Raw genomic sequence first — 15102 nt, forward strand, 5'->3', positions numbered from 1 at the left:
AATTATCTCTCGAGAACAATTTTTTTTATTTTTCTTTTTCCTTGATTATTGTTATTTTGTGTGTGTGTGTTTTGAGCTACTATCAACATATGGGGTCTTGCCATTCTGTTCGAAAGACTGCAGGTATGGACTTCTGTCACTCATACTGTGCAGAAAAACTTCGCCGCTTTCGGCGAAAGAAAATTGGCCGGGTCTGTCAAACTGTCTCACAGAACCTACTTTCTTTCTAAAGAAAAATATGTATTAATGAAACACAGAAACTCCCCATTGGGGTTTGAGTTTTAATTTGCGCACATAGAAAGAATAATTCATTAGTTCACAACCAGGGTTCGACCACATCATTATTCTAACACTCCTCACAATGTACACACTGCCTTAGTAATAACACGTTGTATAAAATATACAATAACGTTTGCATATAAATTGGTCTAGCTCTGTAATCTGAAAATTGTTATCGGCTTGTAATTTAACGCGAAACAAAATGCAACAAAATCTAACGCATATAAAATTTTAAACCACACAGGTGTGATTTCACTCGCTAATTTGCATGAACATGTTCCGTATAAAATGTACTATGTCTATACATAATAATAATAATAATAAAAAGATGATTAAGCAGCATTTTATTGCTGTATTGCGATACTTATTCGTTGAGCGAGGTAAGTACCAGTTCTAGGCACTGTGGTCTAAGCCTTTGGTCATAAGAGAGACACTGGACAAAAACCGGTGGAAACAGATAGTCCGCTGCAGATACTTCGTTTCTGACTACGACGCTCAGCTACGCTGCCGATGAATGAGAGAGAGAGAGTTGTTAATATAGTAACTACTTTTATATGCATTTGTCGCGCTCCTAAACAAAATTGCTATGGTTACATTAATACAAACCACAGCGGTTTTCTAATCTAACATACTGTGACATATTATATTATTTTGTAAAATAAAGAATAAAAAAAAATATTTTTTATTTAATAAAACAGAAAACATAAAATTAGTGGTAAACACAATTCATTATCGATATCATTGCATGTGTTACGGAACCCCAAATAAATCGTTATTATATAGTTTGCACCAACAAAATTTATAATTCATACTCTTTAGTATAAAAGAAAACATTGATAATTTGCTCATTAGCCACCATTATGGAACGACTTCCGGCGGAAGTGTCAAAACCACTCTTTCTAAGTATTGATGTCTTAAGCCGGTCCAATATTCAAATATGGAATGATTATTCCATTTGGAAAAAAATACATATTTTATACATGATACCATGTATTATAGCTTTCTTTATAGGCAACGCTCTTTATACAATCAACATGTTTTCGAGGGATGTTTCACTGTCGGAGGTTGCATACCAGATTTCGATTTTCTTGATTATGATACAAGGTAAGTATGAAATGCAATATAGAATATATAAGTCATATTTTTTTTACATAAACAGACAGATTGTTTAAATACATACAATTATTAACATAACAACATTGCAAAAACTGAAGTCCAGTTACATCTGTACACAGCATTTTAGTGGCATCTTCTTGCTGGTTTACTAAATATTAACCATTACATACAGTAGGTATACAATATACAAATATTAAACTTAATTAACAAAAACAGTATTGAAAAACATCTTTAAACCAAAAATGTAGTATTATAACGGAAATTACTGTAATCCAATGATAAGAACAGAAAATCTCATGTTATACATCAAGGCTATACCAGTGAACCACAAAAGCGATGATTAAACAATTCTGAATATTAAACATTACCCGCCGTTTCTATTCGTTTTTAATTTTCATCCACAAATTTAGCTATCTACTACCGACACATTTCTTAATTAAACTACTTCCTGTAATTTTGATTTGATGCAGCCTACTCCAACATCCACTATAGCATATAACATTAATTGGTTTTCCTATATTAGTAATGACATTAAACATACGTTCATTAGTTTTTAAATTCCGTGTATCCCTTATTAGACTATTGTTTGAAAATTGTTCCGGTTTAAAAAAAAACATGGGGCTACCTTTGCCTTGATAAAGTCTGGGCTTTCTGTAGGCAAGTAGGTCAGTCAGTCATTCTTCTGTACCTAAACCTGCCGTCGAGTTTTTTGGTCTAAGATCAAAGGTCTAATTCGCATATATAAAATTAATTGCTGCACATCTGGGATTCGAACCAACGACCTCAGGCCTCAGACCTCACTCCCTTTGAGTGGTATACTTGAGCACTTCAGAAGCTTCAGGGTTTTCGAAGTCTGTTTAAATAGCTCTTAATTGGCTTTTTCAAAGTACATAAAACTCATACTAAGAATACTTCATACCCCGGTGTATGAAGTTTCTTGAAAAAGGAACACGAGTAGGTAAAATATGTTTTGAAAACTTTTTCAGCGAGGCCCTTTAGGCACGAAGCCAAACTTTTTACTCAGTCCATTTCATCTATATCTTTGTTAACGATTATGTGACGACCGGAATTTCACGTCGTTTTGGCTTTTGGCTTTTACATCTGTGTCTGAGCAGTGTTGGCCTAGTGGCTTTAGCGTGCGACTCTTATACCTGAGGTCGTAGGTTCGATCCCCGGCTGTGCAACAATAGATTTCCTTCCTATGTGTGCATTTAACATTTGCTCGAACGGTGAAAACCGTTACGGAACGTACCTCACCATCGTGAGGAAACCGACATGTCTTAGACCCAAAAAGTCGACGACGTGTGTCAGGCACTGGAGGCTGATCACCTTACTTGCCTATTAGATTTAAAAATGATCATGAAACAGATTAAGAAATCTGAGGCCAAGACCTACAGAGGTTTTAGCGCCACTGATTTTTTTTTCTTTTACATCTGTATACTAAAATCACTCGATAGTATCTTCAGCGTGCGTCTCTGATCCCTAAGTTCGTAGGTTCGATCCCCAGCTACAATACAATAATGAACTTTCTATGTGCGCATTTAACATTCGCTTCAAGGTTAAAGGAAAATAACGTGCGGAAACCGGCTTGCCTTAAATATCGACGTGTGTCAGGCACAGGATCAACTACTTTTATTAGTTTTTACGCAAGATGTCATATGGAACTTGATGTAATGGTTGCAGCTCCTTACAAACGTTGTGTAAAAAAAACTTGGCGATTAAAAAGAGTGGCGGAGAGTTTATTGCCACTTCTTCTCTTCCGTTCTAAGCCATTGATTTGTGAACTGGCGGTAAATGTAAAATTAGAAGCATATAAATACATTAAATTTCTTTATTTTGACGTTCATAAGTGTACATTATGTTACCAACATGAATACATGAATACATGATTTTTGATTTGATTTGATTAAAAATCATGAAACAGTTACATAAATGTGACGCGGCCTAAACCTAAAAAGGTTGTTGCATCACTGGAGGTTTTTACTAAAGTCCTACAAAGTATAACGGCTATACTTTACTTACAATTTACAATAAGCATAAAGCCTTTAGCCCTTACGATTTCTATTCATTTATATGAAAAAATAAATAATAAAATATTATTATTTTGTAGCTACAATCAAAGGAATACTACTCATGCCGAAAAAAAAGAATATTGCTGAACTTATTGAGAAACTGGGTGCAACTTGGACAAAAGGCAATTTAAACGAACGACAAATCCGCAGTAAGAAATTTATATTCAAACGAATGGATCTTTGTCTTAAAAGTGGGTAACAATTTTAATCTTATTTTGGCGCTAACAACTTCCGTCTCTCTGATAATTTGCTTTCTTCTATTATTATCTATTACTTCGTATGTCGACTGGGCACTTACTTTGTCATATTAATAAATAATAATAATAAAATAATAAAAAGTCTTTACTCATTTTAAGTACATTTTCTTTTCAAAGTGTAAGATTTGGAAACCCTTTTAAATAAAAAATACCTGTGTTAGGGTTCCGAGCTCTTCCATAAACTAATTTAATTACTTAAAATAATGACATTATTTAACATATTTTTTTTAACCGTTTCCTTTTTATTTTTTGAACCGTCATCATCACACCTGAGTGCATGTGTAAGTGTGTGGGTGTAAATGTGTGAGTGAGTGAATGAGTGAGTGAGTGAATATAGAGAGTGTGTTCTATAGCGATACTTATTATAGATTTTTCTTAAACTAAGTAATTGGAGGTAAACAAGCAGGGACCTCATGTTAAGTGATACCGCCACTCTCTGGTAAACACTTACAATGCCAGAAGGCTCGTCTCGTTTAAAATTCTAAGGCCTCGTCATCAGCCCTACGGGTTTTGAAAGAACTCTATCGAAATGGCATACAAAAACAAATCACTATCGATATGAAGTGACAGAGTCCTGTTGATTCTATGGTTAACTTTATAATCCTTTGATTTCACCCGTGAGCCCAAGAATCTAGTCTATTAAATCAAAAGCATATTTGTTTTCCAGTATATTATTGGGGTAGTATGCTGGCGTGCTGGAATATTGAGCTTGCACCGGGCTTGGTGACGATAGTCAAACTTGCCATGGGGCAGGACACAAACCCTTTGTTACCGTTTGGAGTGGCTTTTCCTTTTGACCCACGAAAGGATTGGATAACGTATATATTGGTTTATGTTTATGAGATGTACTCAGGTAAATATACAATCAATTGTAAAGATTAATCATGAAGCGTATATATATAATTGGAAATACTTCAGTGCGTAAGCTGCCCACTGAAGTATTTCCGAACCAATTCGACTTAGGGTCCGTCAAGAAAAGAGCGCACAAATTCTTAAAAGGCCGGCAGCGCACTCGCGAGCCCTCTAGCATCGAGAGTGTCCATGGGCGGCGGTATCACTTAACATCAGGTGAGCCCCCTGTTCTATATAAAAAAAGTATGTCTCTACAGTACAAGAGATAATTGTGAGCAATTATAATCAAATGATTGCGCTCTCGTCTTTTGTTTTACCATCCTAAATTTACGCACAGTATCCATTTGAGAAGTTACCATATATAGTCAAACGAATTTTATATACTTTCAACAGCAATACCGATCGCGAAGCTTTGTATGTCTTAATTTAGTTATCTCAGTATCGTAGCGATTATGGAACGGAAGCAAAAAAGGTTTCTTTCATTTGGTCTATCCACCTTATAAGTGGTCTCCCTCTTTTCCGTTTGTACCTTGGGCACCAGTTAAGAAGTTTTTTGATTTTTTGCTAAGATGTGTTTATGATATAAAAATTGAAAGTTCAAATATGTGATGTATTTTATATATGTTTTAGCTTTTCGCTTTACATATGTCTATATAGGCATTGAAATTCTGATGGTCACTCTATGTGCACTCCTTAGTGCTGAATTTTCAATACTCAGAGATGATTTTAGACACATTGAGCCCGAATCAGAAGAAACAGATAATTCTGCACTAAAAAATCTTGGTCGGAAACATCAACAGCTCTTGATGTAAGTATTTATACTCCAAACTAGTCACAAGACTAGTACCAAATACTTTGGTGAAAACATCTCACATCACTATTTGAAACCAGCCCTCTGAAGTATTTCCGTCAAAAAGAAGTCTGACAATTCTTAATAGGTCGGCAATAAAAAGCAGTAACTTATCATTTAAAATCAGGTGAGCCTCCTGCCTAAAAAGACACAAAAGGGTAACATATTAACTGATCTTCTCTCTGATCCGAGTGGAGCGTGAACCATTCGGATTCGTGCGAGCGTCCCGTTTATTTGTTTAAACCATTGCACTCGGATCCGAGTATTCGGCACCCATTTTTTTTAAAATTGAAAGTAATAATATACATTCATACATATTTTTGAATTATTTAACTAAAACATCTGTTGCAAATAATCTGTCATATATAATTAAAACAATAATTTGAAGTTAAACGGTGTTTATAGGTAAGATAATAAGATAATAATTTACAGGTACACGAAATTGCTTGATGCAATTTTCAATAAAATTTTATTTTTCGATTTACTATTTGTAACTGGCATAATGTGTCTCTTCGGATTTGGTGCTACCGTAAGTAATTATTAGTTAAAGATTATTAAACATTTCTTTCTATGTGCGCATTTAACATTTGCTCGAACAGCGAAGAAAATATCGTGAGGAAACCGACATGTCTTAGACCCAAAAAGTCGACGACGTGTGTCAGGCAGTGAATGCTGATCATCTACTTGCCTATTACATTTAAAAAATGATCATGAAACAGATTCAGAAACCTGAGGTTAAGACCTAAAGAGGTCGTACCGCAATTCAAAAATCAAAAAATATATATGAAATGCTTATAATTTTACATGCCAGTTTTCAAATCAAGGGCGTAGAACGGATTATAAGAATTGACAATTAACTCTCCGCGCCTATTTTTAATTGCTGTTTTTTGTGTTACGCAACGTTTTTAAGTAGCTGCAACCATTACACCATGTTCCACATAACATATTAAGGAAACTTAAATAATAATAATATAAATGAATAACCGAGATTTGTCTCAGTTTGTCAAAGATCCTCTATCAGCATTCTGTAAGGAAAATAAACTTTATAAATGCTTTGTAGGTGGCGGGAGGTGTTGTGGAGCTTGTAAACGATTTCTTCTCCGTCATTGCTTTATTACTCCCCGTATTCATCTTTTGCTACTACAGTGAACAAGTAAAAGAAGAGGTAATATTGACACACAATGCTAACTACCCAATGGGCCTCGGGTGATAACCCGTTTCATTGATTATACGATACGATTTTCATTACAAATATAAAACGAGAGAAATATACAATGGGTATTTTCAGCGCAAAATGGTTCGCTCAAAAAATCTAATTTATTTTTATAGTTTTTACAAATGTGTTTAAAGTGAACATCAACGAGAATTGCCTCTGGTTGATGTGAGGTTCACCTCACGGTTATATTATTTGATACCGATTGATCAACAGCATCTCCAATACGAGATGACATGACGGCCTTGACATTACGAACGATTCCCCAGTCACATTAGAGTAACTGGGCCGAGTAAAAAATTTCCAAAAGTGATAAGTCATTTATCTATATTGACATTTTACTACAATTAGAACTACTATCATTTTGTTTTGGTCGATTCTTTACATTAAATATATAAAATAACCCCGACTGTTCTGCCGTAACTAACAAAGACAGCAGACTGAAAAACATGACTCAATTGCAATTAAGAACTGTCTAGATCAGTGTTTTCTAATGGCCCACTTCGGCAATTGAATATTTTTTAGCCTATTCGAATATTTTATTAAAATTATTTGAATTTCAGTTTCTCATTATAGGTTTTGAATATCTACTTAATTTCTTCCTAAAACTAATATTTAAGTTACTTTTACAACATTTAGAACTTTAGAAAGGCTAAGATGGCACAAAATGTGTTTGAAAACACTGATCTAGATAAAGAAAACGCATTGTTAATTGCGTAGTATTTTTCTAGTAATATTAGTTAGTGCTAAATTTGTTCTTCCAGTGCGTTGGTATTGCCGAAGCGGCATATGACAACAAATGGTACCAAGGCAGCGAAAGCTATAAAAGGATTATACGTTTCGTTATTACAAGGTACTAATAAGTAGAATTTTCTTTGTGTGGAACCGTTTTTATGACGCTTTCGTAGTCTATATCCATTGTTTAAAAATTAACATCAGGTGAGCCTCCTGCCCGTTTGTCAACTGTTTTATAAAAAAAATAATGATCTTGCCATTACAATCGTATTGGCCGAGTCTAATTAGGCGACTCATATTTTAAGTATATATTACAATTAAATCAAATCGCACTATAGTCGCACATTAACTTTGCGGTAATTGTATTATTCTGATATCTATAAAGAGCCAAATGCTGCTATAACAAGCTAAACAAAAGCGAGACCTTTCACAAATCTAAAATAGGAAACCTTGATGGAATGTACACACACCAGCTTTTTCGAACAATTTCGACGACGTAGCAGGAAATACATGGCTTTTGATTTGTTGATAGTTAGGTAAACAATTAAATTAAGTTATCTCTACGTGTTTTCCACATATGTGTAGTTTTGATATAGTATTTACTGCATACCTTTTTCCGGAAGATTTTTTTCTTCTGGAGGCGCTGTCAAATGAAAATTGAAACACTGTAATTTGTGTGTCATTATTTCAAGACAAAGTTACAGTTAGGGCAGGACATGGGCACAGATGCACGTCTTAGTTAATCTTTAGCAATGGATCGGTCGAGCACCAAGTCATTGTTCAGAATCCAAAGAAGCTGTGATACTCGAAAAGAGACGGCACGATAAGAAGGAGGACTGTGTGTGACAAGGACAAATGGAAGTGATTTTCAATATTTTACAGGGCTCAAGAACCTTGTTGTTTAACATCGATGGGATATGCCCCGATAACACTTAACACATTTTCGAGGGTTAGTATTAAGATTCTTTAGAGTTCTAAATGTAGTATGTAGCAATATACGTATAATTTGTATTTACAATTTTCATAACAAAGTAATAAAAAAAAATATTGAAAAGAAAATTAAACGAACTTAAAATAAAAAGAAAAAAAATTAAAGTTTGGTCTCTGTGGCATTGTACCTTAATTGCTGGCAGCATTATCTCGCTGCATTGCGATACTTATTCGTTGAGCCAGGAAAACACCTGCTCTGGGGCCACCGGTACTATCTACCAGGCGCCAGCTTAAACCTTTCACTAGCGCCTGAGCACTTGAATCCAAGAAGTTCTACTTTTAAGGAAACAAAATCGAAGCTGGAGGAAATTCTCTTATATTTGTGCCATCAAAGCAATATTTAATTTTGTATTTTCAGGTAGTGAGTACAACGTGGTCCTATTTTTCTTTAATAAGAACTGTTTTTACTGAAGATTGATTCAATAAAGTTATTAAATAAGAAGCAGTGAATATATTTGTTATGCCAATTATATACAGATTTCTGACAATATCATAACATTAATAAAAAAATTTGTTTGTTCTTATGTAGACGCGTTAGAGTTTATATATCTTTGATTTGCTCCAGTGCAAACAATTTGTATGATACAAAAGGTGTAAAAAGAGTGGCGGAGAGTTTCTTGCCAGTTCTTCTTTCTCGCGCTGCAGCAAGATATTAAATATAAATTTAGTATCACTTAACATCAGATGAGCCTGCCCGTTTGCCCCCTGTTCTATAAAAAAAAAAGAATTAATTTAACATCTCATTTCTCTTTACTTTTATAAATGTACTTTCCTAAATGAATAACTTAACGTACCGTTATTTGTGAGTTAATACATTCAGTTTACGACGATCAATATTTCCTTTTTTTTGTCATCGAAATTTCAATTAGTATTATTTATTTTATCTGGTTATCCTATGTGTTAGTCAATATTTTTGACAGTTAATCTGTATCAGGAATCCTCTCCCGTAAACGCCTCCTCCAAGGCTTGCTATCTTTCACTATCCCGAACTATTTGCATCAATTGGGGACCAGCCATTTTTTGATATCATCATCCCATCAAGCGTAAGGTTTGCCTCTGTACCGTTTGCCTGGTGGGCCTCTCCACGTAGTTAGTTGATGGGCCGGTTGCTGGTATGGGATGCCATCTGTTCAGATACACTGCCCCCTTCCCATCTTCAAGGAACCAACAACAGAGCTGGTGCGGCTTGTGATGCGGCTGAAAAAGCTAAAGTCTGCAAATACAGGGGTCTAGGCTCCGAATATGATTTTATCCCATTCGGTGTCGAGACCCTTGGTCCGTGGGGTTCTAGCGCTATAAGGCTTTTTAGGGAATTATCAAAAAGGTTAGTCGACATCACAGGAGACCGAAGAGCTGGAAGCTACCTCGGACAAAGAATTAGTCTAGCTATTCAAAGGGGGAACGCTGCCAGTATCTTCGGAACATTGCTGTAATTTAACAATATATTTTATTTATTAAATTTTAAGATTAGTTTTTAGGTATATTAGAATTAACTACAATTATATTTTTTATTGTTTACTGTTTTCGCGCCCCTGTGATTTCACCGTCCATTAGTAAATGTTTAATACCAAAATTGACGCTATGTCGGTTATTACCACTAAACTTACCAAAAAATTACTGTAACTTTAATATTAATTGCAATACTAAAATAATACGTCCGTTAACAATATCCGTTAATTTATAATATATGGCTACCAAACTATAGTTGTAAACTGTGAGTATTACATACGCTATAAGCTTAATAAGGGTATTACGTTTCGTTTCGTGGAACAAAGCTGTAAAATTGCGTCAATATTAATTTAAACCTGTCTGTGTTGTCTCTTTCATTTATATAACTTGTGCCCATTTCCCAGAGATAGAGACCTCCACTTGGCACACTAGCTTATGGTTCCGGCAGCGGTGATAATTGTGCGGAACGTACTCTCATAAACTCTCCCAGCAAGTATGCGCTTTCCGTTTCGTTATTCTTGCTTTTTTTATGGAACGCCGCCCATGGGCACTTTCGATGCCAGAGGGCTCGCGAGTGCGTTGCCGGCCTTTTAAGATTTCTTGCTGTTAAAAACATCTCTCCATTTGATCCAATCTAAATCCCTATGAAGTTCACGTGAGTCATACCCTATAATCTCCATCTAGAACTTTAAGAACGTACCCTACGTTCTAAAGTTTAGGAAAGTTGATAGAATTACGATAGGGCTGTAGTTTTTGACTATGCTTCTATCATTTACTGAAGGAACTCACGCGGAGTGACATGTATAATAAGAAATGGATAGACCCCTAAATATATTTTGAGAATATAATATAAGCGTAATAATTATAATTATATCTGGACCGGGGTATGTATTCGTATATATTACTACGGGGGTGGGTATTTGTATATATTACTAGCTGCCCCCGCGAACTTCGTTTCAGCATAATGTGATTTTACTTAGCCTATTTAGTACATAGTAACAAGGTATATTTTGCCTTGCGACCTCAGAGTTCAAGTTAATAACAAATAAAAATTAATACCTATGTATTCTTGCATCATAAAAAAAATAAAAACAAAACATCATTCTGAATGAAAAATAGATGTTTGATTCGCAAATCTAACCAGTCAATCTATGCACATAAAACTTCACGAAAACCGGAATATGCCTTGGGGTTACAAGTGGCAGCAGCTGGATTAAATTGCGGATGATTTGCCAGAAATACTGACTTAAAATTAATCATAGTTTCGCTACAATCCTTGATCTTCGTATTTTCAGTTTTCTGCTTTAGAAAGTATTAAAGCAATTAAAAAAAATACACACACATAGTCTGGTGATGCTGATGTCCGAATCACTAGCGATAAGTCATAACTCAGATACTTGGATTTTTGTGTTACGAAAATTTGAAATTGAAATTGGATTCCTATCCCACGTATATGTGATAGAAATAACATATTTTCATAAGTCTTATTGGACAATAAGATACATACAATAAGGAGGACTCCTTGTTACATCTTTGATTTAAGATTCATCTTTATTTAACACTATACTATTAATTACAACATAAGACTTTAAGGCGTTTCATTAGCTTATTTTTAACAAAATATAAATTTATACAAAAATGTCTCCTAATCATTGTCAATATGACAATGACTATTTCTATTGAGGGAGGCTATTTACGCAGATATACTGAAGAGTTTGAGGATATGCAAGGCCAATTTAATACTATTTATTATGGCAAGGAATATTTTCTACACAACAGATAACATTGTCATACATGAAAATATTTTAGCCGACATCAAACAATAAATTACTACTATTGGTACTCTTATAAGGCCAGATAAATAATAATAATAATCTTTATTTATTTTCTCACAAAAACTTACAAAACTTGATAAAGATACAACTATTTATTAATGTATGTAAATAATTGTCATTCTTCTTTTGAGAAATAGAATTATTTTAAAGTTTTATGTTTGTCATAGCGTCAACTCGTTTCATATATAAACTGGTGCGTACCTTATAATTTTTCGTTGATATCCGATGACGAATCGAGTTTTAACCTAAAGCGAAATGTATTACATTCCCAATAAATCTAAATTAATAAATCTAGGCTTAAAAATATTTAATAAAATTATAATATCTTTTCGCTTTAGGTTAAAACTCGATTCGTCATCGGATATCAACGAAAAATTATAAGGTACGGATTTTCCGAAACCTTGTTCTTAGCTCGATAGCTAATAAAATATAATAAATGTTACGATTAACATTCAATATATTTTAATATAACTGAAGTTTGAACAGTTATACACTAATAAATTTAACACGAACTTTTTCATATTCACGCTTCAATACCACACGGAGTGAAAAATATTACATAAATGAAAAATCACGGTGCTTTCGAAGGGGAAATAAAAATTCATAATCATGTTTGAGCACGAGTTTTTGAAGAGCGATGCGAGTCTCGATTGCTTCGTTCGATTCAATTCATGAAATAGTGGAAATCGATTCGTTGAAAAAGTTGCCGATGAATTAATCTGTATAATCTATTACATTTTTATCTTTTATATCAATATCTCGTAAACAATCCGAAATTGTATAGAAGAAATACCTTTTGTATGGAAATCAAGGTTTATAATGATTTACCAAAAATACGAAAAGATCCTACTGTTGTTTTTAAATATTTTTTACTTTAATTTATGAATCACCATATAAAATATATTATAATACATTTAAAGTGCTTTATTTTAATTAATATAAACTAGATATAAACTGATCTGAATGAAACTAGAACATTTAAAAAAAAAATTAATTAATTTTAAGTAAATATTAAATATCAACTCTGATAACAATGAATTACTGTCAATTTGAATATCGTATTGAATAATTTGTGAATATAATTTGAATTTCATTATTTAAATATATATGAACAATATTCTGATTACGCATAGGATCCGTCCCACGTTTTATTTTATTTGCAAAGATTGAAAAGGGCTCGTTTGACTGATTTTCATGATTCAGTAATGTCTTCATTATCATAATTGTATCATAAATGTGCGTCATTTTTTAAGTAAAATTACTTTTAAGCAAGATTTAAAGGATGTTTTTTCATCAATATAAAGATTACAAAACATGTATAACAGTGTATTAAGAAAATTTTACGTTCATTTCAGGTCCGAAAAATATTTTTTATATTAACAATGATACACAGATATAATCGTTGTATTAGGTTGTTAATCTACAAAATAGTTAACATAATAGGCCATTAATAGTTAGGGAAAGTTAGAAGGTCTGGAACATTCCACTTATCCTTTTTGAAAAGGGTTCACTAATATTGTGAAGGGGCTAAAAGCGCTCATATTAGTTTTTTATTATATATGTCAGTAACGTATGGTATCAGAATAATTTCCTCCAGAAGATTATAATTGAATATTGAATTGTGAGGCATACTGCTTTAAAAGAAAGCAAAAAATAAATTCAAATTTAAACTTAACTCATGTGAACTCCGGCACAGAAGGCTGAGAATCTTTCCTATTAGAGATATGATTACAAACCACACAAAACAGGTCCAGATCAATGGCCAATTGGCCTTCCAAATGGAAGTTACTAAACCTGGAAGGCATTACCTTCTTCCCTGGATAATTATAAGTTTAACCCGGGCATTTAAGCTCGCTTATGGCGAAATAAAGGAAAGTGTGTGACGACACTAATAAGACCTTGAATGGGAAAAAGGCGTCTGAGAAGGAACAGTAATCCCCTATAACGCGGTAGACCCGGACATGTGATAGAAAATAGGAGGTTCGCGTTGTAGGATTTTTCGCTTAAACAACATTAAATACGGGTTTCTAGAAATATTTATCACAACGCAATTGAAACATGTGCAAAGAAATTAACGAAAAACTAATTAAGGGCTTAACAAATCACAATACGTTTAACATTTTATACAAGTTATAGGAAAACGCGTTATAGAGTACGTTGTTATCTGGATCCCCTGGATTTGTGTCCTTTATCTATACACTAAGAATCTCTACCGTACTTGAAGTTAGAGACTCCAAGTATCTCTTTAATCGGCAGCTGGTCTGAGCTTCGTGTTCAGCAAGGAAGCTCTGAGCGGACTATCTGTTTCCACGGGTTTCTGCCCATGAACACTCTTATGACAGTGTAAGTTATCAGTTACTTGATCTGTCCACCTGATTGGTGAACGGCGACGTGAGGTTTCGTGTTCTATAAGTAAGCCATAAGTAAAAAAAAAGAGTGTGTGTACTTATGTACACGCGTTAGAAGTTATACTTCTTTGGCGCATCCAAAAAAAAATAACTAAAATGCAGTATAGTGATTAAGGATAAATAATAAAATTAATCAAAAAGATTTTATTAGTATATACTATCATCGTCGTATATAAAAATGATTTAAAAACACCAAAATAATATTTATTTATTCACTATGTTTAATTGTTCTGTAACGAACACACGAAACACAAAGCTATCGATTTTCATGCCACCTAGATTTTTACTCTCATCAATTTTTCATAATGAAGTATAACTTTGATATGTTTTGACGAACGATAGTTGTTGATAAGCTTGAACTACTGGATACAGCACACAACTAGTCTTTAAGGTTTTATAATATGGCCGTTGAAATATTGGGTGAAGAAACGAAAACGAATTACGTAATTATCTTAAATATTAAAATTGTATTGGCTCTTATATTATTAAGTGATACCGCCGCCCGCCAATTACATTTCCACAAGGCTTTGGCGATGCCAGTCTTTTAAGAATTGGTACGCTCTTTTCTTAAGTGAAACAATCATAATTGCTTAAAATTTAATGCGCAGGTTTTGTGCTTACTACTATTCTACGAATGAAATATTTGCTTGTGTTAATTGTTTTATTAGTACCTTAGAGAATATTATCTTTACCCTTTCCCTTGGGCTTAAATAATATTATCTGTGGTTCACGTTCACACAGAAAATGTTTAGAAGTGGCCAGTTAGAAACTTTGGTAATGAAAACTTTTTGAATTTTTAGCTTTGGAACTAATAATTCCATTCAATTTTCAACCGTGGTGGAAGGTAGTCCATAGCCGTGTTAAAAGTATTATTAGCCGTGTTATAAGTGTTATTATTCAATTTTTAACAATAGTGTTAGCTTTTATAAGTCAAATTTGAAGTAATACAGAATACGTAAAATCAGTGAAGTGAATAATAGTGAATCTAATCAAGCTATGAAGTGCCATGGCTGTAATAACGTATTAAATGTCGATCATTTTTTAAA

The 15102-nt window shown here is 33.6% G+C and overlaps 1 protein-coding gene across 1 annotated transcript; it reads left to right on the top strand.

The window, feature by feature from the left end:
* Nucleotides 1–1313: 1313 nt before the first annotated feature.
* LOC110996920 (odorant receptor 4-like) lies at nt 1314–8806 on the top strand. Its single transcript, XM_045632482.1, has 8 exons — nt 1314–1383; nt 4392–4577; nt 5207–5384; nt 5859–5955; nt 6487–6591; nt 7404–7492; nt 8257–8327; nt 8727–8806. Exons 1-8 carry the CDS (start codon nt 1314–1316, stop codon nt 8780–8782), a joined length of 852 nt encoding a protein of 283 aa, XP_045488438.1. The 3' UTR covers nt 8783–8806.
* Nucleotides 8807–15102: the final 6296 nt, after the last annotated feature.

The sequence above is a fragment of the Pieris rapae genome, chromosome 19 (genome assembly GCF_905147795.1).
Source record: "Pieris rapae chromosome 19, ilPieRapa1.1, whole genome shotgun sequence".
Taxonomy (NCBI): domain Eukaryota; kingdom Metazoa; phylum Arthropoda; class Insecta; order Lepidoptera; family Pieridae; genus Pieris; species Pieris rapae.

What these genes read in the sequence shown, in the direction of transcription:
- LOC110996920 (XM_045632482.1), top strand. Translation starts at nt 1,314, where the DNA reads ATGTTTTCGAGGGATGTTTCACTGTCGGAGGTTGCATACCAGATTTCG. An exon ending in GTGAACAAGTAAAAGAAGAG is followed by an intron (nt 6,592 to 7,403) that starts GTAATATTGACA and finishes TTGTTCTTCCAG; the next exon opens with TGCGTTGGTATTGCCGAAGC. An exon ending in ATACGTTTCGTTATTACAAG is followed by an intron (nt 7,493 to 8,256) that starts GTACTAATAAGT and finishes AATATTTTACAG; the next exon opens with GGCTCAAGAACCTTGTTGTT.